The sequence below is a fragment of the Zootoca vivipara genome, chromosome 1 (genome assembly GCF_965207765.1).
Source record: "Zootoca vivipara chromosome 1, rZooViv2.hap1.1, whole genome shotgun sequence".
NCBI classification, from domain to species: Eukaryota; Metazoa; Chordata; class Lepidosauria; order Squamata; family Lacertidae; genus Zootoca; species Zootoca vivipara.
The window spans coordinates 52738228-52764508 of NC_142582.1; the positions used below are offsets into that span (position 1 = coordinate 52738228).

At 42.0% G+C, this 26281-nt stretch overlaps 4 protein-coding genes and 1 pseudogene across 4 annotated transcripts; 1 reads left to right on the forward strand and 4 right to left on the reverse strand.

Moving 5' to 3' along the window:
* Positions 1 to 4138: 4138 nt before the first annotated feature.
* Positions 4139 to 5086, reverse strand: LOC118090078 (olfactory receptor 5AR1-like). The gene has a single exon (XM_060277560.2). The coding sequence runs from the start codon at positions 5075 to 5077 to the stop codon at positions 4139 to 4141; it is 939 nt and encodes a 312-aa protein (XP_060133543.2). The 5' UTR covers positions 5078 to 5086.
* A 2869-nt stretch (positions 5087 to 7955) lies between these two features.
* Positions 7956 to 8894, reverse strand: LOC118090064 (olfactory receptor 5AP2-like). Its single transcript, XM_035125394.3, has one exon. It carries the CDS (start codon positions 8889 to 8891, stop codon positions 7956 to 7958), a length of 936 nt encoding a protein of 311 aa, XP_034981285.3. The 5' UTR covers positions 8892 to 8894.
* Positions 8895 to 12513: 3619 nt separating this feature from the next.
* On the reverse strand, positions 12514 to 13271 carry LOC132591723 (olfactory receptor 5AP2-like; annotated as a pseudogene).
* On the forward strand, positions 12873 to 22191 carry LOC118090048 (olfactory receptor 5AR1-like). Its single transcript, XM_060277544.2, has 2 exons — positions 12873 to 12884; positions 21238 to 22191. The coding sequence occupies exon 2, from the start codon at positions 21253 to 21255 to the stop codon at positions 22189 to 22191; it is 939 nt and encodes a 312-aa protein (XP_060133527.2). The 5' UTR covers positions 12873 to 12884; positions 21238 to 21252.
* A 2316-nt stretch (positions 22192 to 24507) lies between these two features.
* On the reverse strand, positions 24508 to 25437 carry LOC118090040 (olfactory receptor 5J3-like). Its single transcript, XM_035125356.2, has one exon. The coding sequence runs from the start codon at positions 25435 to 25437 to the stop codon at positions 24508 to 24510; it is 930 nt and encodes a 309-aa protein (XP_034981247.2).
* Between the last annotated feature and the right edge of the window lie 844 nt (positions 25438 to 26281).

A 26281-nucleotide genomic window follows, 5' to 3' on the forward strand; every position in this document is an offset into this window, starting at 1 on the left:
AACATTTATTCCTCAAAGTCTGTGTTTAAGATGGGAATTGTAGTTGACCGAAATAACAATAGGAAGGACCTCTTTTCACACCAAAAGGAGACATTTCTAAATGTCTACATTACACAACAACACAGTTTATTACCCAAGCACTGAGTTTAAAAAGCACAGCTGTTGGGAGCCAAAATATACAACTGGGCTAGTTGAAGCTCCCTTTGTGAATCAATATACAGTAGCTATATCTTCAATCCTGATTTTAGTTTTAAAACCCCATGCACTTCTTCTTGAAATGACCCCTTTGGTCTCCACATGAAATAAAAATAATAATAAACACCTCCTCCATTGCAGACTCTCCAGCCTCCAGTCCTGTCTCTCAGCACTCCAGGCTCCACAGGGCATCCAGGAGATGCTGTAGGTGGCAAAGGCAGCAGTCCTAGACTCCTACCACCCCAGTTCTTCAATGCGCTCTGCTTGATTTACAACCCTGCATCTCATGCCAGGTGTGTATGAACACTAAAAAAACCCCTCTTCCTCCACTTGAGACCAGCCCAGTTATTTTCCTTCACCTGCTCTCACCCTGGAGACTGAGGTCAACTGGGAGGGAAAGATGCAACTCCCCCTGGAGAGTCTATGCCATATTTTGCAGAAATGGGAGTTAATTGGGAGAGGAGAGGAGAGCAAAGCAGACTCATCGGGGAGTCTATGCAAGTTTGGAGCTGGTTTCAGCTGGGATGAACCTTGCAAGATCCCTCTTCAACCTTCTTAGTAATATCTGGCATCTTAAAAAGCAGAGACATCACCTCGCCGACAAAGGTCCGTATAGTTAAAGCTATGGTTTTCCCAGTAGTGATGTATGGAAGTGAGAGCTGGACCAATAAGAAGGCTGATCGCCAAAGAATTGATGCTTTTGAATAATGGTGCTGGAGGAGACTCTTGAGAGTCCCATGGACTGCAAGAAGATCAAACCTATCCATTCTGAAGGAAATCAGCCCTGAGTGCTCACCGGAAGGACAGATCCTGACTGAGGCTCCAATACTTTGGCCACCTCATGAGAAGAGAAGACTCACTGGAAAAGACCCTGATGTTGAGAAAGATGGAGGGCACAAGGAGAAGGGGATGACAGAGGACGACATGGTTGTACAGTGTTCTCGAAGCTACCAGCATGAGTCTGACCAAACTGCGGGAGGCAGTGGAAGACAGGAGTGCCTGGCGTGCTCTGGTCCATGGGGTCACGAAGAGTCGGAACATGACTAAACAACAACAACAACAACAACAACAACAACAACAACAGTAATATCTGAGAAGAATGCTAACAAGATGAGATTGTAATATTGCTCTATGCTGGTCCGTGGCAAAGAAACGCAGTCCTGTGCATTGACTGTGCTCAATTTCAGAGGCTTTCAATATGTGTCTCCTATCCAGAAGAATGATTGGTTGGGATGCAAGACAGGGCCTTTTAAACTTCAGATTGGCAGCCAATCCATTTTATTCTACTGTGTTTTAGTCTGGGTTGCTTTGTTTTTATACTAATTTTATATGGTCCCTCTGTTGGTTTTAAGAGATTATTAAACCTGAGTGCTAACCATGATTTTAGTAGTGTGAACTGTTTTCATTGTCTTAACAGTTTTATAATTCTCTGCAAACCATGATGGCTTTGATTCATATTTAAAAAGTGAAGTATATTTTTTTAAGAAATAAAAGGAGATTATTATTAAAAATAATTTAAAGAAGGTAACATTGAGCAGGAAATAAAGCACTCACTCCCAGCCCAAGCATTCTACCATTTATATCTGTGAGTATTGTGAGGGTGACCTGATGGCCAAACCAATCGAAACCCCTCTCCGTGCAGAAATAAACTACAAACACCAGGCAAAGCCTGAAACCCAAAAGGGAACCCAACCCTTGCCTGTGGGAGATGGGGCAGTACCACCTACCCATTTTACCTGGCCACACCCTGAAGGCAAATAAGCAGTTTTCCCCTGCATTGCTCCAGCCCAGGGTCCCAGAGCTCCAAGCAGATGAGGCAAGTTGGTCTCATAGGTGTTCCCTATCCAGCTCCAGGGCCCCAGAGTCGCAAGATTCAGCTTCAGGGGCATCCCCTCACCCAAAAAGGTGCCCAAGGAGATCATCTAGGTTACACCTAACCGTCCAAAGTGACTGCTCTGGTCAGACCTCACCTGGAGTACTGTGTCCAGTTCTGGGCACCACAGTTCAAGAAGGATACTGACAAGCTGGAACGTGTCCAGAAGAGGGCAACCAAAATGGTCAAAGCCTTGGAAACAATGCCTTATGAGGAACGGCTTAGGGAGCTGGGTATGTTTGGCCTGGAGAAGAGAAAGTTAAGGGGTGATATGATAGCCATGTTCAAATATATAAAAGGATGTCATATAGAAGAGGGTGAAAGGTTGTTTTCTGCTGCTCCAGAGAAGTGGACACGGAGCAATGGATTCAAACTACAAGAAAGAAGATTCCACCTAAACATTAGGAAGAACTTCCTGACAGTAAGAGCTGTTTGGCAGTGGAATTTGCTACCAAGGAGTGTGGTGGAGTCTCCTTCTTTGGAGGTCTTTAAGCAGAGGCTTGACAGGCAGATGTCAAGAATGCTTTGATGGTGTTTCCTGCTTGGCAGGGGGTTGGACTGGATGGCCCTTGTGGTCTCTTCCAACTCTATGATTCTCTGATTCTCTGATTCTATGACTGAATCAACATATTTATATGCCATGAGAGGGAAGGGCAACCTACACACTCCAGGAGCAAGGCTTCCACACCTCCCAAATGCAATGCGTCAGGAAGATTTGGGGCATGGCAAAGCAGGACAGAGTCTCAAACAAAGATGTGGTCTTCCAAACCCACATTCCCAGCACATTCACCCTCCCAGAATCCCTCAGTGACATCTGTGCTGGCTTGATCATGACTACCGAATGAAAAATGACAGGATCCCCAAGGACATGCTGCAAAGGGAGCTGTCTTCTGGCACTACGCCAATTGACAGACCAACTCTGTGTTGTGAAAGATGTCTGTAAACATGACGTGAAGGCTGGCAACATTAACCCTATTGTGTGGGGACCCCTTGCAGGTGGCCATAGTGCCTGGAGACAGTCAGGTTGTGTATTCACAGCAGTGATGAGAGGAGGAAGGACCGCTGGATGGAGTGCAGAAAGAAGGGACGCCATGGTGCATCTTTAGCAGCAAAACCAGATGCCTTCATCTGCCTCAGATGCAACAAAACATGCCTCGTCTGGATCAGTCTCTACAGCCAAAGCAGGTGCTATGAATCTCCAGCAGTTTGACTTCACTCATGAAGGCACACTCATCCATTGTTTCCCAGGGCCGACAGATGACAGCCAACCATGCTGTGGAATACTCATGCCACCTACTGACTACTCAGAGAGGAATAGGCAAAAAAAGCAACCCACTAGGACAATGGAGGCAAACCTATGGCACGCGTGCCAGAGTGGGCATGTGGAGCCCTCTTTGTGGGCACGTGTGCCATCGCCCCAGTAGTGCCGTTCTAGGTTGTTGCAAAAGTGTACAGCTGCCCCCCCCCGCCATTGCTATGGCGGGGTGGAAATGCTCCCTAGAGGACTTTCAGGCTGCAGCAGTGTTGGGGGAGGTAGCATTCCCACCAAGCAGCTGGTTTCTGGCCTCAGCGCTACCTCCCTCCCACTGCTGTGGGTGTGAAACTGTTTGTGTAGGAAAATGAAAAGGTGCATGTGGTTGGTTGCTGAGTCAAGGTTTTTTGTTGATTGCTCCCTTCCGTCAAGCATTGAAACTATCGGCTGCTTCTGCTTCTTTCCTGTGTGTGACTGTTTTTCTGCAAAACCACCTCCCCCCAAAAGCTTCAACAACTCAACAACTCTGAGCAATCCTCCCCCCAAAAGCTCAAAAACTCTGGGGGCATGTTATACACAAAAATAAAGGTATATTCATTTGTTTATCCCACAAGTGCCATTTTGGCACTTTGCGCTATATATGTGGGTTTTGGGTTGCAGTTTGGGCACTCAATCTCCAGAAGGTTCACCACCACTGCACTAGGACAATTGCACACACACACACACACACACACACACACACACATGAAACAAATACACATTTTATTTCTTGGTTCATATCTATTGGAAACTGAAACTCATCTTGAAATGGGAATGTATTAATTTAATGAAATCTTCCCTCTCATCCTTATGAAAGCATCCTTTACATCTTTATTTCTCAAACTGTAGATCAATGGATTTAGCATCGGGATCACAAGGGTATAGAACACTGAAACAATTTTATCTTCATCCTTTGAGACACTGGAATTGGGCCTCATATACATAAAGATTATGGTTCCATAGAAGATTGTGACAGATGTGAGATGGGAGGCACAGGTGGAAAAGGCTTTGTGTCTCCCCTGGGCAGAGCGAATCCGCAGGATGGCAAAAATGATGTAGATATAGGAGATGAGGATAATCAACAAAGTGATCACGACTATAACAGTACATAAGATAAAGTGTACAGTGTTAGCAACTTCTGTGCTTGAACAGGAAAGTTTCAGGATGGGAGGGATGTCACAAAAGAAGTGACCAATAACATTTGAACTGCAGAAGGACAGGCTAAATATCAATGAAGTCTGAACAGCTGAATTCACAAATCCACAAATATATGCACCTGTTACTAACACCAGACAGACCTTTTTAGACATGGCAACACAATAGAGTAATGGGTTGCAAATGGCAGTAAAGCGATCATAAGCCATAACAGCTAGCAGGCAAGTTTCAACTGTGGCAAACATACAGAAAAAGAAGAACTGCATAGCACACTCTGTGAATGGAATAGTGCTATTCTTTTGTAGAAAGGTCATCAGCAACCTAGGAGCGATCGTAGTGGAATAGCCAACATCAACCAAGGACAGGTTGCTGAGGAAAAAGTACATTGGGGTATGAAGGTTTGCATCAAGAGCGGCTAGGATGATGATGCCCAGATTTCCTGAGACGGTGACAATGTAGATCAAGAGAAATGCCAGGAAGAGAATGGTCCACAACTCGGGATGATCCATGAAGCCCAGAAGGATGAATTCAGTAACCATGGTTTTATTTGTGTACTCCATCATTTATCCCATAGTTTCCCTAGGAGGAAAAGCAAAAAGCAAATAAAAAACAAGTAATTTTATTCATTTATTCTTAAAAATTCTCATGAAAATGTGCCAGCATTTTAATGAGAATTTCTTTCAATAAACACATTTTTGCATGCAGTTTCAATTAATATATACATATTGGAGAGTGATTTTACCTAATTCAGTTCTCTTTGTTATTTTCAGTAATGTAATTATGCATTTTTGTACATATTATTAGGTGGAACAACTGCATCACAAAATTCAGAGCAGTGTGGATTTGGTCTAAAGTTTTTGACTATCATATTGGTTTGAAAAGTGCAAACTGGGTGGTTTCTCATTAAAACCCAAACCAAATTCTCATCCATCCCTAGTTATGACTATCTTTACCAGCATTGAGGCTAATTAATGCACAATCAAGTGATGACTTGTATGAAAATTGCAGAAGGGATCAGAAACCATGACAATCTTTTAAAATTTCACCTTCCATGACTTGAAGCACAATGGGAGGAATTAAGTCCTGGGTTCTTCTGAATGTTCTGTCATGACAAGTACATCAGCTTGCTAGAAAGGATGTTCTATCCCCTTTCCCACTGTGTGCAGTTTGGGGGTTTTCCTTACCAGGGCTATAGGGGACGAGAGGGAGAAACCCCCATTGAGAAGATGGAATTTTTCAAATGGGCTCCTGTTCATGGGAGTTATTCATTGAATCCCACCAAATGGTTTTAAATGACAGCCATTGTTGAGCTTAGGCATGAGTCATCAGGTCATAATCAGCACATGATGTAAAGGACCCCTGGACGGTGCAGGTATGAGAAGCATTTTTTCCAAGTGAGACGCACATTACCTGGTAGACAGCCTTCTGGAGTATACATGGCAGTTGGGTAGGATCAGATTGGCACACACCCTCGAAATCAGAAATCCTTGACTGAAGCCCATTCATTTCTCATTTAAGCATAGTACTCAGAAACAACCAGCTCAGGCATAAGACTCTGAAGAGTCTGGTGCAATCATCAAGTGCATGTTTCATATGGTTACATACCCATATTGCTGCTTCCTGGAAAGACTTGCTTCCAATATCTTTTGCAGCAGCTTCCATCCATACCCCCTGCACCCCAGTTTGCTATTCTTGAATCTTGGACAATAAAACAAGCTTCAATAATTCAGGCTGCAGTTATTAGGGGGAGTATATATATGGCTGAACTCAATGAGATTTACTTCCGAGCATAATACTCTATATTCTATTATGTTTAAGCAAATACAACTGGGCATAGGTTCTTGCTTTGGACTCTCCCCCCCCCCCAAAGATTTTGTGTCAGTTTGCTGCAAATGTCAAAATGAAAGGCTTTTAAAGAGTTGGTCCAACTGAATGAAATATCTCTTACCGGCATAACAAAAATGCAGAAAAAATTATGATGGTATCTATTTCAGCTTTATTAGCCAAGCTGGTAACTCTTACAAGTGGAAAGAAAAGCCATTTCATGAGTACAAGCGTATTACTGTGTGAATTAGCAAGATGTGTTTATATATGATTCCTTGGAAACTAGGGACATAGCCCCATGGGACTTTCTAACTAAGATATAACTGGGATTGCAACATTCACTTCACCTCCACTAGGGAATAGTAGATGACTACAAAGTAATATGTTGTCTCAGATCTAGAGCACCAGTTCACATCACTTCTTGGGTTTTTAAAATTTATTTAACCAGTCTACATTCCAAGAAAGGGACGTGGGTGGTGCTGTGGTCTAAACCATTGAGCCTAGGGCTTGCCGATCAGAAGGTCACGGGTTCGAATCCCTGCGATGGGGTGAGCTCCCGTTGCTCGGTCCCTGCTCCTGCCCACCTAGCAGTTTGAAAGCACGTCAAAGTGCAAGTAGATAAACAGGTACTGCTCCGGCAGGAAGTAAACAGTGTTTCCGTGTGTTGTCTGGTTCACCAGAAGCGGCTTAGTCATGCTGGCCACATGACCCAGAAGCTGTTTGCGGACAAACGCCGGCTCCCTCAGCCTATAGAGTGAGTTGAGCACCGCAACCCCAGAGTCATCCACAACTGGACCTAATGGTCAGGGGTACTTTTACCTTTACCTTTACATTCCAAGAATACATGAGTGGTGTACAAAAACAGAATATCAAACAGAATACAAATCATAAAGCAATGCTAAATACACAAGCCAACAAGAATTTGAAACTGCAGAACTAGAATGGACTAATTCAGGAAGCTTTGGGAGAAAACAAAAATTCTCAACACATTTGGAAACTTAACAATGGGTGGTATCCAACTAACATGTCTCATTAGTGCATGGATTTTGACCCTCTCCTCCCCCTGTGCATCTCATGTGGACTCCCCAAATCCAATACCACCCAAGGGCATGGATCCAGACTTTCAGAATAAATGGAGAACATGACCAACAAAGAACTCATTTTTTTAAAAGGTCAGTGTATTTCATCCCAAGAGCCGTGTGTGTGTGATGAACCTACCTTGGCTTTTCATATTTCACACACAGAAGCCCAAACACAAAGAATTTAACTGAACATCACTGGTTCAAAACAAGTCCCTAAAGCAGGCATCCCCAAACTTCGGCCATCCAGATGTTTTGGACTACAATTCCCATCATCCCCGACCACTGGTCCTGTTAGCTAGGGAACATGGGAGTTGTAGGCCAAAACATCTGGAGGGCCGCAGTTTGGGGATGCCTGCCCTAAAGAGTCACACGTGTTACAGGTAGCATCAACAGTAACAGGAAAAGTGGCTTGCTTTTGGGTTACCGGATTTGCTGTGGGGTAACTGGACAGGGGGAATTCATGCCCTCATGGCAATGATGGTGGAGGCAGGATGAGTCTGGATCAGTACTGTGGAAATAAGCAGTTGCAGAGTGGCTACTTCAGAAATGCCACCTTGCCTACTATCCTGCACGCAGCATCTTTCACATCTTTGTTCCTTAGGCTGTAGATGAGAGGGTTGAGCAAGGATGTCACGAGAGTATAGAACACAGAAACTATTTTGTCCTGATCCTTTGGAAAACTGGAGCCAGGCCGTATATACATGAAGATGATGGTTCCAAAGAAGATAGTGACTGTGGTCAAGTGGGAAGCACAGGTGGAGAAGGCTTTGTATCTACCCTGGGCAGAGTGGATCTGCATGATAGCAAAAACTATGGCAATGTAGGAGACCAAGACAATGAGAAAAGTCGTCAGTGCAATGAGAGTGGATAAAACGAAATGCACAGTGCGAGTGACATGGGTGTCCGAACAGGACAACTGGAGTATAGGAGGAACATCACAGAAAAAATGATTAATGACATTTGAACTGCAGAAGGACAAATTGAATATGAAAATAGTATGGATAGTTGAACTTGCCAAGCCACAACTATATGCAGCTACCACCAATATGGCACACAACTTATTTGACATAACAGAAAAATAGAGCAGTGGGTTGCAGATGGCTGTGAAGCGATCGTATGCCATCACAGCAAGAAGGCAGCCTTCAGTGGTCACAAACAGACAAAAAAAGAAAAACTGCACTGTGCATCCCTTGAAGGAAATGGTTGTCTTCTCTGCCACGAAGGTTGTCAGCAACTTGGGGGCAATGGCAGTTGAATAACCAATATCGATAATGGAGAGGTTTCTCAGGAAAAAGTACATTGGGGTGTGGAGCCGAGCATCCACACTGGTTATTATGATTATCCCAAGGTTGCCTATTATTGTGGCTACATAGATGATCAGGAACAAGAAGAAGAGTGGGACTTGGAGGTCAGGGTGATCCATGAATCCTACAAGGATGAATTCCGTTACAGAAGTGCGATTTTGCTTCATTATTATTCCTCTATAATGGAATAAAAATAATTATTAGCATAATGTGACAGTCAAGGTCAACAACATCTTTGCTTTTCTACATCTGTCAGGAGTATATTGTGAAAAGGCAATAGAGATGAGCCCTGCTTGATGTGTAATAGGAGGAAGTTCAAAAGGGTAGGTACCATCACACTAAAAGCCTGATTCTTATGTCATATGGTATGGACTTTCTAGTAAGATGAAGTGTGAGGTGATTGATCTGGTACATAATGAAACATTTCAATTTCACAATACAACATCAAACAATTGCATAATAGGGACAGGGCCACCTTAAAAAAAATCATAAAAATAAAATGATTTCAGGGTTTCCTAACCTGAGTGCAGCCACTGGGAATACCTTCTATTTTGTCCCATTCTAAGTGGGACACTGAGAAAAGTCTCTTATTATTATTATTATTATTATTATTATTATTATTATTATTTAATTGTTTTGTCAGAAACAGTAACACGGTTTCTGCTTTGATGAACTTGTTCACTAGACATTGATGTGAAATGAATAAGAAAATTCACTGAAGCAACCTTTATTTGGGGGGAAGACCAGTCTCATAATGACTAGATTGCTTGGAAAAGCAGCCTCCATCCTTTCACATAAGGATGCATTGGCAGTGTGTGTGGGGTGGGTGGCGAGAGAAGCGGCTTGAGTTCGCTCACAGTGCTATCACAGCCAAAATCACGAATCGCCACCTGAAGCAGCAGCCTTTCTGAAATAAGGTACTTATTGCCAAACTTTTTGATTCTAAAATTGAAGAATTTGTGTTTAAGTTTAATTCCGCAAAGACGGAAACTAAAAAGGAAGTCAACTTCCGTCTTCTGAAAGACAGACTCTGCAGTAAGGACTTGTGAATGAGATCAAAGGCATTTGGAAACACATCAGTTTGTTGTTACTTTTTTAGCTTCAATTAGTTAACTTTTAGCAACCCATTTGTCTGTTGGATACAAAGAATTGAGCTGTTGTCTTTCTGAACTTTTAAATGGAACTTATATGAATGGACTGGAGTATCCTCAGTTTTTATGAATGGCAAAGCTACTTTTATGAATGAAAGTGCTTTAAAGATTGAGAAAAAAATAAAATAAATTTAAAAAGACCCTGGATCTTGCAAAAACCTACCAAAGCTCAACAGGAGAACACTCTTCCATAACTGGGAGAAATCTCAGGGAGGACGAGTGCCTGGGAGAGTGGGAGTAGGGACAGAAAAAAGATTAAAAATGTGCAGGGTCATATATTGGAATTACAACTGAGGAGAGCATTATATTTTGGATTATAAATACCATTCAGATTACAAATAACATTTGGATTATAAATACCATTTGGATTACAATTTTATTTTTTCGTCTGAAGAATATTGGATCCCAAGCAACAGTTGGAGAACTTTGGAATACAATATACTACAAGAGTTCTTAAAAGCAACAACCATCACTAAAGGAAATACTACAACATTCTTTCCTGACTGTGATAATCTCCAGGTTTTTTTCTTTCTTTAGATTGTACATATATATGTGGTTCTTTTATATTTTTTTGGATTACTTATGAATGGTTTAAGGCTAAACTGTTGACATAGATTTGTATATAACTGAGTTGAAACTGGGCCTGCAGGGGAATTTCCACAGTGAGAAAGAGATAAGGTGGTGAAGTGACCTTGAGTTAGAAGTGTTTTGAAGCAATTGTTCTGAGAAGAGACGTGGCAGAGAAACCTAAACAGGAGTCCGTAAGACAGAAAATAGTTGAAAAGAGAAGAGCGTCAGCACAAGAGGATATTGAAAAAGCAGCTAAGCCAGACATTGCAGAATTTATGACTTTACATTTTGCAGAATTTAGGAAAGGGTTGGAGGAAACTGTGAATAGACAATTTTTGGAAGTTAGGTCAGATATAGAGAACTCTAAGGAGGCTCTATCCCAGAAGTTTGACAAACTAGATGAAAAAGTAAATGCCCTGGAAGGGAAAGTGGTGAAAATGGAAAAAAACAGTGGAACTGGTTGAGGTTATAAAGGAAAACCAAGGGGTTCTTGTTGGGGCAGGAGGGGGCCTGACTGAGAAAAGTGAATAAAAATTTAATAATTTTTTTTAATTTTTATTCTGTGAATTTAAGACTGCAATCCTTAAACACATTCACATCAGAGTAAGTCATAGAATCGTAGAATTGTAGAGTTGGAAAAGACCACAAGGGCCATCCAGTCCAACCCCCTGCTGAGCAGGAAACACCATCAAAGCATTCTTGACATATGCCTGTCAAGCCTCTGCTTAAAGACCTCCAAAGAAGGAGACTCCACCACACTCCTTGGTAGCAAATTCCACTAAGTTCCGTGCTCCCAAATTTTACAGTGCAAATATAAGATGCCAATAAGAACCTGTTGCACCATTGCAGCTGGGCAATGTGGATAATCTAGCCTTTCAAATTATTTCAGCACTGGTTGCATCCAGCACTTTTTTTTTTAAGAATGCCAGGATTGTGGCTGTGAGTCCCAGAATTGCTTCTCCTCTCCCACCTGTGAAAAGCCTCTCCTTATTTATTGCCATGGCTGCTGTAGGCAATAAAGAAATAAATAGCTCTGCAGCACCCAAGCAGTCCTTAGTGAATTTATATAGATAAATAAGGGGCTATTATAAATGGATGATTAAAAAGATAGTGCACCAATTATGATCCCCTTGATTTTAAAGTGATTTCGCATGGGTTGGACTTTGGCAATGCCAAAAGGATTAATAAACTTCTAGATTAATAAATGGATGATAATTAATGGATGGATCTATGTGATGTCCGTACCTCGCTCATCTGAAGATCAGCTTTGAGTGCGTAGATCATAGCTGCCAAGTTATCCCTTTTTTAAAGGGATTTTCCATTATGCTGAATAGGCTTCCTCGTGAGAAAAGGGAAAACTTGGCAGCTATGGCGTAGATCCCTGGGACACCTGCAAGAGATTTGTAATGCAGCATCACAAAAGGGCTTTCAACCCCTACCCATCTTTGGTGGCTACTAAAAACTTGTTTAGCTTCCAGACAATTTAGCTGCTTATACTTCTGAATGCCAGAGAACTTTTTTTGGCCAATATTTCACGTGTCAACCATAATAAGAAGAAATAGTCAAAGAACTCTTACCTGTGAATCACAAGATGTCCTTCCCAAAGCTTAAAAAACAAGGAAATGTGGATGGAATTTCTCACTTTATATGGTTCGGTATTGAGCTAGAAACAGAATTGCTGAAATTCTCAGGAGAGAAACCCATATCATTAAAATATCCAGTATGACCTCTTTGCATAGTCACACCTGAGGACATGCAAGCTGGGAGTTTATTTCCATAATTGGTTTGAAACAATACTGTCCCCATGCCACTCATTTCAGTATTCAGAACATATTTTCAACCATTTAAATTTAGGTATGACCAGAATTTACATCTTTGGATCATATCAATTGATTGTGAGTGACAAGGAAGTAGAGTTCCTGAAACTGACTTGGTAAAAGGACACATGCATGTGGATGCAAGCACACACCCATTGCTGATTTTGAGAATTGATAGCTGCTAACTTTGCAAGCTTGAATGGCACATAAAAAATCTTCAAGTTCAAAATCACTGTGCTGATAGTGTTCTGTTACGGAACCATTTGTTTGTTTGTTTGTTTTATTTTTACGTACCAGTCCCTAAGCAAAGCTTCTATTGAGAAGAATTTTTTTCTTTGTATAGTCCTCTTCAAAGCAACCTTCACTTCCTTGTTCCTTACGTTGTAGATCAGGGGGTTTAGCATAGGAATTACTAGATTGTAGAACACAGAGATGATTTTGTCATGGGCAACTGCAAACCTCGAATCAGGTCTTACATATGCAAATATGGCAGTTCCAAAAAATGGTCACAGCAGTCAAGTGGGAAGCAATAGTGGAGAAGGTTTTGCATCGACCTTCTGTAGAATTGATTTAGAGAATGACTGCCAGGATGTCTATGTAGGAAACAAGAATGGTTAAGATGGTGCTTGACAAAATAATGGTGGAGAAGATGAAATGTACAAGATGGGTAAAATAGGCATTAGAACACGACAGTTTCAGAATGGGGGCACATCACAGAAGAAATGACTAGTGACATTGGAGCCACAGAATATCAAACTGAATATGAAAATTGCCTGAACAACTGCATACACAATGCCACAGGTATATGCGACCATAATAAAGAAATGCAGAGTCTTCTGGACATGATAACTGTATACAGCAATGGGCTCCAGATGCCTGTGAAGTGATTATGTGCCATTGCAGCCAGGAGATCACACTCCCTGGACATAGAAATGCAGAAAAAGGAGAACTGGATTGCACACTCATTGAACGAAATAGATTTGCTTTCCATCACAAAAGTTATCAACATTTTGTATTCTGTATTGTTGTATTCTGTAGTATATTATGGTGTAATGTGGGATGTTGTGTAATTTAATGTTGTCTGTCAAATAAAGTTTAATAATAATAATAATAATAATAATAATAATAATAATAATAATAATAATGTTATCAACATTTTGGGAGAAAAGGTCATTATACAGGCAACATCCAAAAGAGACAGGTTGCTGAGGAAGTATGGAAGTACATGGGAGTATGAAGTTGCCAATCCATCCTGATCAACACAATCACCCCAAGATTAATTCTGTCACATTAGTCTGGTTTTTTGTCACAATTTAGCCCAGATAAGGTCTATATATATCCTATATATAGGATCCACATTCATATAGTAAGCAGATAATGGTTGGATTTGCTTTCTTTACAATTCCTATATGCCAGGGGCTGGCAACTTTCTTGGGCACATTTGCAAATCAGGAAAATTGCCATGAGTGCCACACACACTACAACCAAGCACACAATGCAGCTTATCCTATTGGTCAAAATAGGATGCTTCTTTCAAGTCCAGAAGGGCAACCTGTGGGCAGCAGAGAAGGTCCAAGGCCACCTGATTGATGATATTCTCTATGCACCTTTGCAAAAGTAAGCTCTCGTTGATTTCAGCTGCAATATCTGTGAGCAGGATTGCTCATTTAAGTTCTAGCCTTCCACTAGTTTCACTTAGCTGAGTAAGAGCAATGAAATCCTAGCAACGCCTGTGCAAATCTTCATCAACTCTTCATGCATTTGAACCTATTCATGAGTTACTATCCATAAAATATCTCAAAACAGTTTCACAATAAAAAGGGGTTTTTTGTTTGTTTTTTAGAATTTTATATATAAAACCATTTACACAGCCAATATAGATAGAGACTGAGATAAAGGGTGGCTGGAAAAGGAAGGTCTTCAATCAACACCAAAAAAAGTAGAGACAGCCCCTGTCTGCATTCCAAAGGGTAGATGCTGCCACAGTCAAGATCTGATTCCTATATCATACAGAGCAGACTTCCTGACGTGATGGCTCTCTTCTCTAGAGAAAAAAAAAGATGAATTTGGGATATTAAGGGGTAAGGGTATCTTTCTCATGAGTCCCAAGGAGATATCCTGGAGAGTCTCTAGTAGAATGAAAGGAGCTGAAAGGAGCTTAGGGATCCCAACACACTGGGGTGAGCCTCATCAGGGCCCCAAAATCATCTGAGTTAAAATCATCTACTGTATGATTTAAACATTAGAAACTGGCTGGCTGATGATTGACGTAAACTTGAGTAAAACAAGATGGATCATTGCTGGCATTACTAACTCTCAGGAATCATTAGAGACCTTTATAAGTTAAACTATTTCATCAGTTCATGAGTTTTCTTTGAAACTCATTAAAGGTGGCGTTGTGCAATAATCTTTGGAGGCGGCATGTATTCATGTGATTAGGTCCCAAAGGCATGAACAATAACTGAAGAGCATCATGTGCCTCATCCAAAATTCATATTGTTCCGAATCGCATCCTCAAGTAACCATTAAACTATATCAAATACAAATGCCTCATGGAAATAACACATTATGCTGTATTGTGCAGGAATGTTTTGAGAACAGACACTCTTCCTGGGTGAGTTAATTTATCGCAGGTTTTTGGAAAGGGAGTTGAAAGTGAGAGGGCTGGGTCAATTGCCAGGAGAGGATGCTTGTAGAAATCATTCAAACAAATTTTACTCAGGCTTCCTTCACCTACTGCTGGCTATCTCCCCAGACTAGTTGTAACACAGGGATATCTTTTCTTCTAAAACAAAGACAGGGAACCTGTGGCTCTCCAGATAGTGTGGGACTCCAACTGTGTTCAACATGACCCAGCATGGCCAATAATCAGGGATGTTTTTACTTTATGTCCTATATGAATATTTTTGCTGCAGGAGCAGGGGGAGCTGCAAGCAGGAGGGGGAAGCTGCAATCAAATAGATTGCAAAAATACTTATTCTCATTTCAATCCTAAAGAACAATCTTGAAGTTATTTATAATTGCACTGAGTACAATATTCCACTAAACTGGAAATATTACTGGTGGTAGTCAACTAAATATTTGAATCCAAGGATTAGCACTAGCGCAATGGGACGTTCCTTCCTCCATGTCATCCCGAAATCTGCTCCGGGGGGGGGGGGGGGGAGAAATCCAAAACAGATATAGGGAGCTAACAGAGGGAGCAAATGGGGAGAATGGTCCAATATGCAGGGGGAAATCCTTTTGCTACTAGAACAATTTGCTTAGTGCTATGTTGAACTTGATTTAGTGCTACTTTTCTAAATATCCCAGCTCAAAATTTGTGTAAAACTCCTGGATTAGAAAGGATATTTATATTGATACTTAAAACTTTTCAGTAGCAAATGGGACAAAGAGGGGTCGATGGCAAAGGAGGGGAGTGCCACATACCGTCTTTCCCCTATTTTAAGACGTAGTCATTATATAAGCCATAGCAGGATTTCTAAGCAATTGCGCGATACAAGCCATACCCCGAAAATAAGACATACTGATAGACCCTTCACCCAGTAGCAATAACCCCCCCTCTCGCCAGCCAAGCCCCCTTAAAATATCTCCCCATTTTGCTGTTGCTCCACAGACACGTATTTCCTTTAAAAGCTTGTAAAAATGCACTGAAGAGCCGTAGCTGCTGGCTGCTGAAGCATCGTGATTTTCCCTCCCCGTTTCTGAGAGCATTTTTTTAAATAAAAGGATTCGAAAATATTTTTTTTAGCCAAGCTGTGTAAGCTGTACTTGGTGAAGAGGAGAAAAGTGGGGTGGGGAGGAGATGAAGGCACGAGGAAGAAAAGAGGGGCGATTGAAGCCGTTGCCTCGTGAATGCAGAGGCTGTTTTCCCTTTAAGGAAGAGATCTACGTGTCTCTCTGTCTCTCCACCCCCCCCCCGTGTCTCTCTCTCTCTCTCTCCTTCACACACACACACACAGCCCACCTCTCGCTTCCCCCCACCTTTCCTTTCCATTCTATGCGTCCACCCATGAGTTGCCTGTTGATTTCCTCTTGACGGGAGAGGGGCTTTTGAAGCCGCTGCCTCGCGAATGCAAAGGCTGTTTTCCCTTTAAGGGAGATCTCCCTGTGCGTGACTCTCTCTCTCTCTCTCTCTCTCTCTCTGTGTGTGTGTGTGTGTGTGTGTGTGAGAGAGAGAGAGAGAGAGAGAGAGAGAGAGAGAGAGAGAGAACCCACCTCTCGCTTCCCTCCACCTTTCCCTTCCATTCTATGCGCCGGCAGTCTCCTGTGTCTGATTGTTGTCTCCTTGCTTTTACCGAGGCATAAAGCAGCCTTCCTTTCTACCTTATGCTTGCTTGTCTGTGGAGCTGCTCCTTTAAGGATTTGTAAGTAGTCTGGATCGCAGTCCTTGCCTTGGGGACTTTTTTTTAAAATAAGGACTTTTTCCGTCTTGCTGTTTGCGAGCACAAAAGTTAAACTGCCGGTCCTAGCTTCCTTTACCCACAAAAATTTAACTCACCTCGCTAGCTCAATTGCTTCTTAATTGCTACCATTTACCAAGTCAGCAATCTTAATTGCTGTTTAGCTGGCTTCTTTGTTCTCAGCAGGTAGCTTCTTTGCTATCACTACAAAGTGTTCTTCAGACTGTTGGAACTAAGTCTCGGGCAGCTGGCTAGTAGAGATCCTTATTTGCTTTTACGTATAGGCTACTGCTAGGACTGTATCACACAGATAGATTCCATTATACTGGTTTAGATTTAAGAAGCTCCAGTGTAGCAGATTGCTATTGAGTCCCCACATCAGAGGAGAGAGAGAGCAGCCCTTTGCGAACATCCCAGGGCTGGGGAGAGAGGGCTGGGCCAGTGACGCACACTCAGACTCATAATAAAAATAGCAGTAAGACATCCCACCAAAAATAAGCCACCCTGTGGTTTTTTGAGAAAAAAAAGTAATAAGACGGTGTCTTAAAAAGGGGGAAACACGGTATTATTTGTTTTAGGAATAAATAAGCAGCAAGAATAGAAATGCTGGATTAGTACTGCATCTTTGTATGGACATCATGTTGGTATTTTGCAGTTATACAATGTTAGAAATAACATGGTTATTATTAGGAGGTTCCCCCCCCCAAAAAAAAACTAGAATGTATTTCAAACATTGCTCCAGCTTATTTCAAGGGGGCAGGTAAAATGGAATGTAACATGGAATGTAACAGAGTTTAACTTTAGTGACACTGTACTAACTATAGTAACACTGTAATTCTAAGCAGAACTCAATTAGAGTTAAAGGCATGGGGAGGGCTGCTGGTTTGAAGGCCATTTGCCAAGCAGCATCACATTAACTCAATGAAGGATGTTAGGGAGCAACCAATATACTGGGGTGCCTCTGTATTTCTCATCTAAATTTCTCCTCAGGTTTTAAAGTTTCAGAACTGGAGAATTCCCCCACTGATTCGTCCTTTATTGTTTGTATTTCTGAATGTTGCACAGTGCCCTGTACATGCACATTTCACCACAGATTTTTGTGCATTTAATGCCTTCCAGGGGCATGTCCAGTAAATTTATCTTTATGGGGCCCCATAAATTTTGCTGTAATGTGCATGTGTGTAGCAAACTATCATAACATGTATTGTAATCCATGCCCCACTACAACACACCTGCACATCTTTGTGTCTGTGTGTGTGTGTGTGTGTGTGTGTGTGCGCGCACACACACACAAACACCATAGCTGCCAAGTTAACCCTTTTTTAAAGGGATTTTCCATTATGCTGAATAGGCTTCCTCGCGAGAAAAGGGAAAACTTGGCAGCTATGACAAACACACACATGCATTGTTGCTTAGAGCGACATTCAGTAGCCTAAAAAAATCCCCAGAATGGTGAATACAGAAGAGTATTTTATTCCATTTTCACACTTGTTCTCTAGCCATATGAGGGCTGGTCCATGCATTCCACCATATTGGTGAAATAATTCCTATCTGCTCAGTAGGGTGTGAATCAAATAGGGTGTGAATCTCTTTCCCCATTTCTTACCTCTGTTTGTGATCTTCCCATACTGTTTGCTATACTATAGCAGCTATTGTTTTTACAGTCCTTTTTTTTGCTCTCCAAAGCAGTCTTCCAGGTGTTAAAATCGCTGTCAAAGAGGATTCATTTCCAGTATTTATATATGAAATATATTCTACGAGGGTAGCAGAGAACCCTGTCACTAGAAACAGAGTATTTCAGCCAGGTGTGTCCATTGTGCCAGTTACTCTCAAACATTGCTCTCTGTTTTCAAGTTGGGCTTTTGGGTGGCTGAGTTTTACAGTTTGGGTGGCTGAGTTTTACATTTTACAGTTGTAAAATGTGCCGAGCATTTTGGAATCATTTTCCTATGAATGCGACCGTGCCAGAGACTGGGCAGAGGAGGAATGGTGGAGACCGCCTCCCCAGCTTGACCCTTCCAGGGAGGAGGAAGAGGAAGACAGTTTAGATTTACAAAAGGGGTTTGAGAGAGGTCACAGCTCAGAGGCAGATTAGGAGGAAAGTTGGGAAATCATGGGAGAGGAGGAGGAAGCACCAGAGGGCAGTGCCTGATTTATGGTATAGTAGGCTAAGTAGGCTGAAGCCTAGGGCCTCTAAATCTAGGGGGCCTCGCTAGCCCGCCCAGTCTCCCCTCTCCCAAAATTGCAAATCCAAGACTTCATGTGAGGGCAGGGCAACTTGGGCCTCTAAATCTAGGGGGCCTTGCCAGCCTGCCCACTCCCCAGTGCTGCAGTCTCCCCTCTCCAAAAGAGGCTTCCACGAACAGAAGAGGGGTAGGAAGTAATTTTCAGAAATCTTCCATGCCTCCCCCTTTGCCTTCCAAAACTCTGCTCCAAAAGATTGGGGGACACCCCAAATCAGCACTGCAAGTGGTAGAGAAGGTTGCAGGGAGAAATAGAAGGAAACTGCTTCTATTACTCAAGGCTTCTGCTATATCAAAGAGCCTTCTGCAAATGGAAGTGCATGAGTGGATTTTGTTTTTGTTGCTATTATGTATTCATGAATACTGACACTAGGCATTCAGAGCAAGCTTTAAGTAAGGACATATGAAAAGCCTGCTTGAGCATGCCAGTCACTCATCTAGTCCAGCATCCTGTTCTCACAGTGGTCAACCAGATGGCTGTTGGAAGCCAAGAAGCAGGTCTTGAAGGCAACAGCACTCTCTCTTTTTATTTCCAGCAACTGGTATTCAGAAGCCCTCCGTGGAGGTACATACAAACCTTTCCATTCCTTATATCTAAAGAAAAATGAGAAAACTGTGCCTTGCCTTGAAAAGTTTATGGAGCAACAGAAAGGAGATGGATAGATTCCCAGTTCCATACTGGATGAAACTAGGAAGAATCATTCTGACATTATACAGCAGCACAAGTCAAATGAAGCACATTAATTTCTCATGAAAGTATAGTACTCTGAAAGAAACACCCTACTGAGACATAAGACATGTATACATGTTTCATATGGTAACATATGAAAATCATATGTCCAATATCTTCTGTGCATCAGCTTTGATCTACACCACCACCACCACTACCACTCCAGTTGATTATTCCTGAATGTTGGAAGGGCAGGGCAACTCAGGCCCAGCAACTATGAGACTCAGGGCTAGCCAGTGGGGCCCAATTTGAAGCAGTGGGGTGCAATTGATTTTTTTTTGTAGGACCCTAGTTCACAGCCAAAGTCAGCAAAATCTTATAGATATAGTGGTACCTCGACTTACGAAGATGATCCGTTCCGCAGCCGTCTTTGTAAGTCGAAGTATTCGGTTGTCGAAGTGCCATTTCTGTGCATGCACCGGCCACAGGTGCCACTTTGCGCAGGCGCAGAACGCTTGCGCAGCGAAAAGACTTCCGGAGTTGTCGACTTCGGAAGTCAAAACCTTCGGAAGTCGAATCGTTCGGTTGTCAAGGTACCACTGTATAAATAAAATCCATCTAGATGGCCCTGGTGTGGGGGCCCCCCTTAGGAGCAGCGCGCGGGGCCCAATTTGGCCAAATTGCTCCAATTGCCTTAAGGTCAGCACTGATGAGACTGGACTAGTCCTGCACCTTCTAGGTCCCTGGTCTCACTATTCAGAAGCCCTTCTATAGTGAAAGAGCAGCATCTTATTTCATTTATTGTAGCAGAACATTTATACTACACCCTTCTTATATATTAAGAACATCACATAAAACATCTATTGAACTTTCAATACATAAAACAGTTATGAAAAAGAGAAACATTGGATACAACATATTATCCAATGTATTGAACATTTTTCAAGGTACTGGAAATGTAATACAAAAGAAGGACCTGGCTGGCTGAGATCAGAGGACCATCAGTTCCAACATATTGCTTCAAACAGTGACCAGGTAAATGCATCTCGGAAGTTCACAAACAAGGTATGCATCTGGTAGACGTCCCCTGTTCTTCACCCCAACATACAATATTCAGAAAAACAGACTCTCACAGACTTTTTAATGAAACTTAATTTCCCTTCTCCTTTCCAACTTGCCACAGATCAGTAAAATACCATTACAGTTCCATCCCAATGATATTTACTCAGAAAGAAAACTCATTGCAGCTAACTGATAGTACTGGAGACTGGAGTTAGGTGTGATGGTTGAGGCTCTAGTGGAGGAGTGGCTATTTTGTTTTGACCTGAGGGTAACAGTCAACCTTGGCCAATCCTCTGAGGGGTGGATGCCAGTGATGGGCATGGACATCCATGCTCTTATACCTGCTGTTGTGTGCATGAGAGATGCAGGACATTGAGGACACATGCACAGCCCCTCCTCAACTGATCTGTGCAGATGAGTGTTGTGGAACCTATTGAGGTGCATCACGCAGTAGACATTTGGAATGCAGTCATCAAAGAAGGGGTGGGAATTACTGAAAAAATCAGAGAGCAAGCAAGTGTGCATGAACTTGTCTTGAAGAACTATTAATGCTGGTGCTCATTTAATTGCAAAGGCTCATTCTCTCTTTCAGTGGAGAACAAAGGAACATAAATGGAAAGAAAGAACCATACCAGTGTGACAGAATTCATTTTGGTGGGATTCATGGATCACCCACAGCTGCAGATTCCTCTTTTTGTCCTGTTCCTTGGTATCTATATCACCACCCTGGTGGGGAACTTTGGGATGATTCTTTTAATCTGGATTGATGCCCAACTTCAGACTCCAATGTATTTCTTCCTCAGTAACCTGTCCCTTGTAGATGTTGGTTATTCATCAGTCATTGCCCCTAAGATGCTCATGACCTTTGTATCTGAAAACAGAACCATTCCCTTCATTGAATGTGCTGTGCAGTTTTATTTTTTCTGTATCTTTGTAACAAATGAATGTTGTCTTTTGGGTGTGATGGCCTACGACCGCTTTGTAGCTATTTGCAATCCATTACTTTATCACACCACAATGTCCAAGAGACTTTGTATCTTGCTTGTCATTTTGTCTTACTTAACTGGTTTTGTGAATTCCACTACACAGACAATTTTTATATTTAGTTTGTCTTTCTGTGGCTCCAATGTAATTAACCATTTCTTCTGTGATATCCCTCCAATCCTGAAGTTATCCTGCTCTGACATCCACAGTACAGACATTGTTCATTTTACCTTGTCCACAATAGTTGTCATGAGTACTATCTTGATTGTCCTAGTGTCTTATATTTCCATCGTCACCACCATCTTAAAGATCAACTCTGCTGAGGGGAGGCGCAAAGCCTTCTCTACCTGTGCATCCCATATCATGGCTGTCACTATCTTCTATGGAACTCTGATTTTTATGTATTTGCGGCCTACCTCGGGCTACACAATGGACCAAGACAAAATTATCTCAGTGTTTTATACACTGGTGATCCCTATGCTAAACCCTTTGATTTATAGTTTGAGGAACAAGGAAGTGAAGGAAGCTGTGAAAAGGGCAATCGGCAGAAAGATCTTTACTTGTTGAGTAGTCAAACTTCTTTTGATATAAAACTGATTTGGTGAGATAACTTTCTGTATCCATTGTTAAAGTATCTATTAAAATCTCTTTGATCCTGTTACACTTTACAGTCTTTCCTCAAACTCATCCCTTTTGAGGTTCCTCAGAATCCCAGACCGTCTTTGTTTAAGAGTAGACTTTGTGAGCCCTTTGTCCCTACAACTCAGGAGCCTGGTTCATCACAGGACCCTCCCATAGGCTTCTCCTACATTTTTATGCTCAGGTTCCCGCCTCTTCCTTCTCTTAGTCTAACATAAACAGTATTACTGCTTCCTTTTCTAGCCTCTTCCTTGGCCTCTAAGCATTTGGGTCATCTGCAGCACTGAGGCAGAGGGATCCACCATCTTCTTTGCCTGTCTGTGCTTTTCTGTGTTCCTGTTGGAAGCACCAGATGCTGTGAGAGTTTTACCCACAGGACTTTAAAAAAACCTTTCGTAAAGTCCATCGCCACTGAGTTCTGAGTAAGTCATGGGATAAGATGACCAGTGCTTTTATGGATAAGTAACTGGTAACGGAATTGGAGGAAAGAAGTAGAAATAAATGAAGTTTTCACAATGAAGAGAAGTAAGGCGTGGGGTTCCACAATGATTTGTATTGGGACTGATGCTTTTAAATCTGTTCATAAATGAAATCAGAGGTAAGCAGTGAGAAGGCCAAATTTGCCATTGTTGGTGACACCCAGTTATCAGGGATGGTAAAAACAAAAAATCAACTGTTCAGAGGTTCTTGTGTAGCCAGGGATATGAGCACAGAAGGCTACTTCTTCATGGGGGGGGGGGCGGAATATCACCACCTAGATTGGTGTGTTTCCTTCTGAAAAATTTTCTGAGTCCACCAACTGGAAACCATGAGAATCCAAGACACTTGAACCTGAGCACTCACACACAATGTCAGGGGCTGGACTGAGAAGGAATGGTAGGGGCTGCCCCTTTCTTCTGAAGTTTCCTGAGAACAGAAGGACAGTGTAGATTTAGAGCAGTGGTTTGCAGAAGGGCATGGTTCACAGGCTGCAGAGGACAGAAGCTGGGAAATACTAGAAGAGGAACAGCAGGAAGAAAGAGAAGCACCAGGAGAGAGGCAGCCGGCAGACTCAGTGTCTTTGGAGAGCATTCCTGAGCCCGCCTCTCCCGGGACTAGGAGTGCTGCGAGAGTAGCTAAACAGAAAGCTCAGAGACAGAAATCCTAGTCCAACTGGCACGTGGATGACGTAGTATGAGAGAGATGAAGCGTGAGGGGGGATTTACATGGAGTAATGCCATTTTTAGGAGAGAGATGCTGTCCTTTGTCTCTCGCTGTGATTATTGAATAAACTGATTGGTAAGAACTCTTTCCTTTCTGCTTCTTTGCTGCCCCTGAGGGAGTGATAGGATTCACCGAAACCTTGACACCAAAGCTGAATGAGAAAGAATGAGAAGGCCATGCTTTCTAATGATCTGTTAGCAAAAAGAGCACTTGGGAAAGAAACAAGCCACCCGAAGAGTGCTATCACTCTGCTTTCTGCTTTCACTATTCTCTCACTGCCAAAACATAGGAGAAGGTTGCTCCACATGAAGAACGACTCTGTTTATTTCTCCCTTAAATCACTGTGATTGGAACAGACTGTATTTTTCTAATGTATATTTTAGATTAGAGGGTTGTTGTTCTTTAAATCAAGTAAACAGTAATATTATATACAGTAGATACGCAGACACACTATTCCATGTGATGTTAGGTAGGTTCCATTACTGGCTGTAAAAACTATATTTTTGCCTTGCCTTTCAGGAACAAATTGTGGCTGGGTATCTGATTGTGTGGCCTGGCCTTGGTGGCTTCATTATGCTGCTTTCCTGATATTATGTTGGACAGCTGGATTTTAAAATATGGGATTGTTTCACTGGTTTGTTTTAAAATGTGAATTTTGCTTTTGTATTTCATGTGCATTGCCTTGGGAAGCACTTAATTCTTGGGAGGAGATAACCAAATGAAATGAAATGAATAAACAAAGGCATTTTCTACACCAGCTTATTTTCCCTCCATTTTATTTAATTTATACATCATATTTGTACATCAGACAAATTAAGACAATATCTCCTCTCCACAATTGACCTCCAACTCATTCAAAAGAAATGACTGAATATGGGATGGGGAATCTTTGACTTTGAATCTTTGGATATTGTTGGATACTCCCATCTGCTCCAGTCAGCATGCCCAGTGGCCACAGATATGAGCTATGGCCCAACATCTGGAGGTCCACAGATTGCCCACCCCTGCAGTCCAAACCATTCTGAGGCAAGGAGACTCAGATTATTTCTTTTGCCAATTGATCACTTGCTTCAAAGCATCCTTTACCTCTTTGTTTCTCAAGCTGTAGATTAATGGGTTCAGCATTGGGACCACCAGGGTGTAGAACACAGCTGAGATCTTCTCCTGTTCTACAGAGTACATGAAACTGGGCTGCAAGTGGCTTAAGCTTACTGGTCCATAGAACAAAGTCACAGCTGTCATATGGGAAGCACAGGTGGAGAAGGCTTTGATTCTGCCCTCAGAAGTGCGCATCTTTATGACAGAGGAGAGGATGTAGAGGTAAGAGATTACAATGATCAGGAGTGTAGAAATAGCAACTGTCGCAGAGAAGGTTACCAACAAAAGTTCATTGATATGGATATCAGAGCATGCAACTTTCAACATAGCTGGGGTATCACAAAAGAAGTGGTTGATTATACTAGGGGCACAGAATGATAGCCTCAGCAATCCAGAAGTATGTATGATGGAATTCAATATCCCCCCAAAGTATGCCCCTGCTACTAAGTAAATGCAGACACTTTTGGACATAATAGCAGTATAGAGCAGGGGGTTACATATGGCAATATAACGGTCATATGCCATTGCAGCTAAGAGGAAGGCTTCAGTACTCACAAACACTACAAAGAAGCAATGCTGAGTGATGCATCCCGCATAAGAAATGATATTAGATTGTGCTAAATTCATCAACAGCCTTGGGGCAAAGATGGAAGAATAGCAGAGATCAACTACAGAAAGATTGCTAAGGAAGAAATACATAGGGGTGTGAAGCCGGGGGCTAACCCTGATCAGTACTATCATCCCCATATTCCCAGCCAATGTCAGAATATAGATCAACAGGAATATCGCAAAGAGGGGAACTTGAACCTCCGGCCGATCTGTTAGTCCAAGAAGGATGAATTCAGTCGCCATAGTGTAATTGTTTACAGCCATTTACTTGTGATGACATGATACTTGCACCTGGTAAACACAATGAAAAGAAGAGGGTCATCACTTCTGATTGGTAGCACTGTTGGTAGCACAGTAACCAACCCACTAGAAAGACTTAAAGAGTTATATGTTGTTGCATCACATTTAAATGTGAGCTTACCTAATTCACATTTTCCAAAAGAATCAGCAAGCCAAAACACAGGCATACTTCAGCACTTGCACTTCTCTGAATCTTGCAATGAAGTTATCCAGTCAAGTATTTTGTAACAAATAAATCCTGTACTAGGGTGGTGTGTATAAAAATCCATATATTTGTTAAAGTAACATGCAAAAAAGCATAATAGCAAGGGAAATGGCTTTGTAAAAGTGTGTGTGTGTGTATTAATTAGGAGGAATTCTCCCGGAAACATGTGTATTAGGAGAAATAATGAAAATAAGACTTCTTTTAGAGGCATACCAAATTTTTGTTTGTCAGAGCTACACATTATGAGGCAAACAGAAGGTATTCAACTATTGTCTTCTTCATAATACTAATTTACAGGGGGAAATAAGCAGGAACTGGATATGGGGCAGTCATTTTATCCTGGTTTCCCTTCAGCTGGACTACATGACTGGAAATTACCGTAATCCAAGGGAATGACATATTGAAAGGAAACTTGAAGGGAAGAATTGGGGGTGGGGCACAGAAATAGTTAAGAATCTCTATCTTCTGATTTACCCCTATAACCCCCCATTTGCAATATTTCATCAAATTAGGGAACTCACATTTGCTGATGGGTACTTATGTTCAGGGGACACGGGTGGCGCTGTGGGTTAAACCACAGAGCCCTAGGGCTTGCCGATCAAA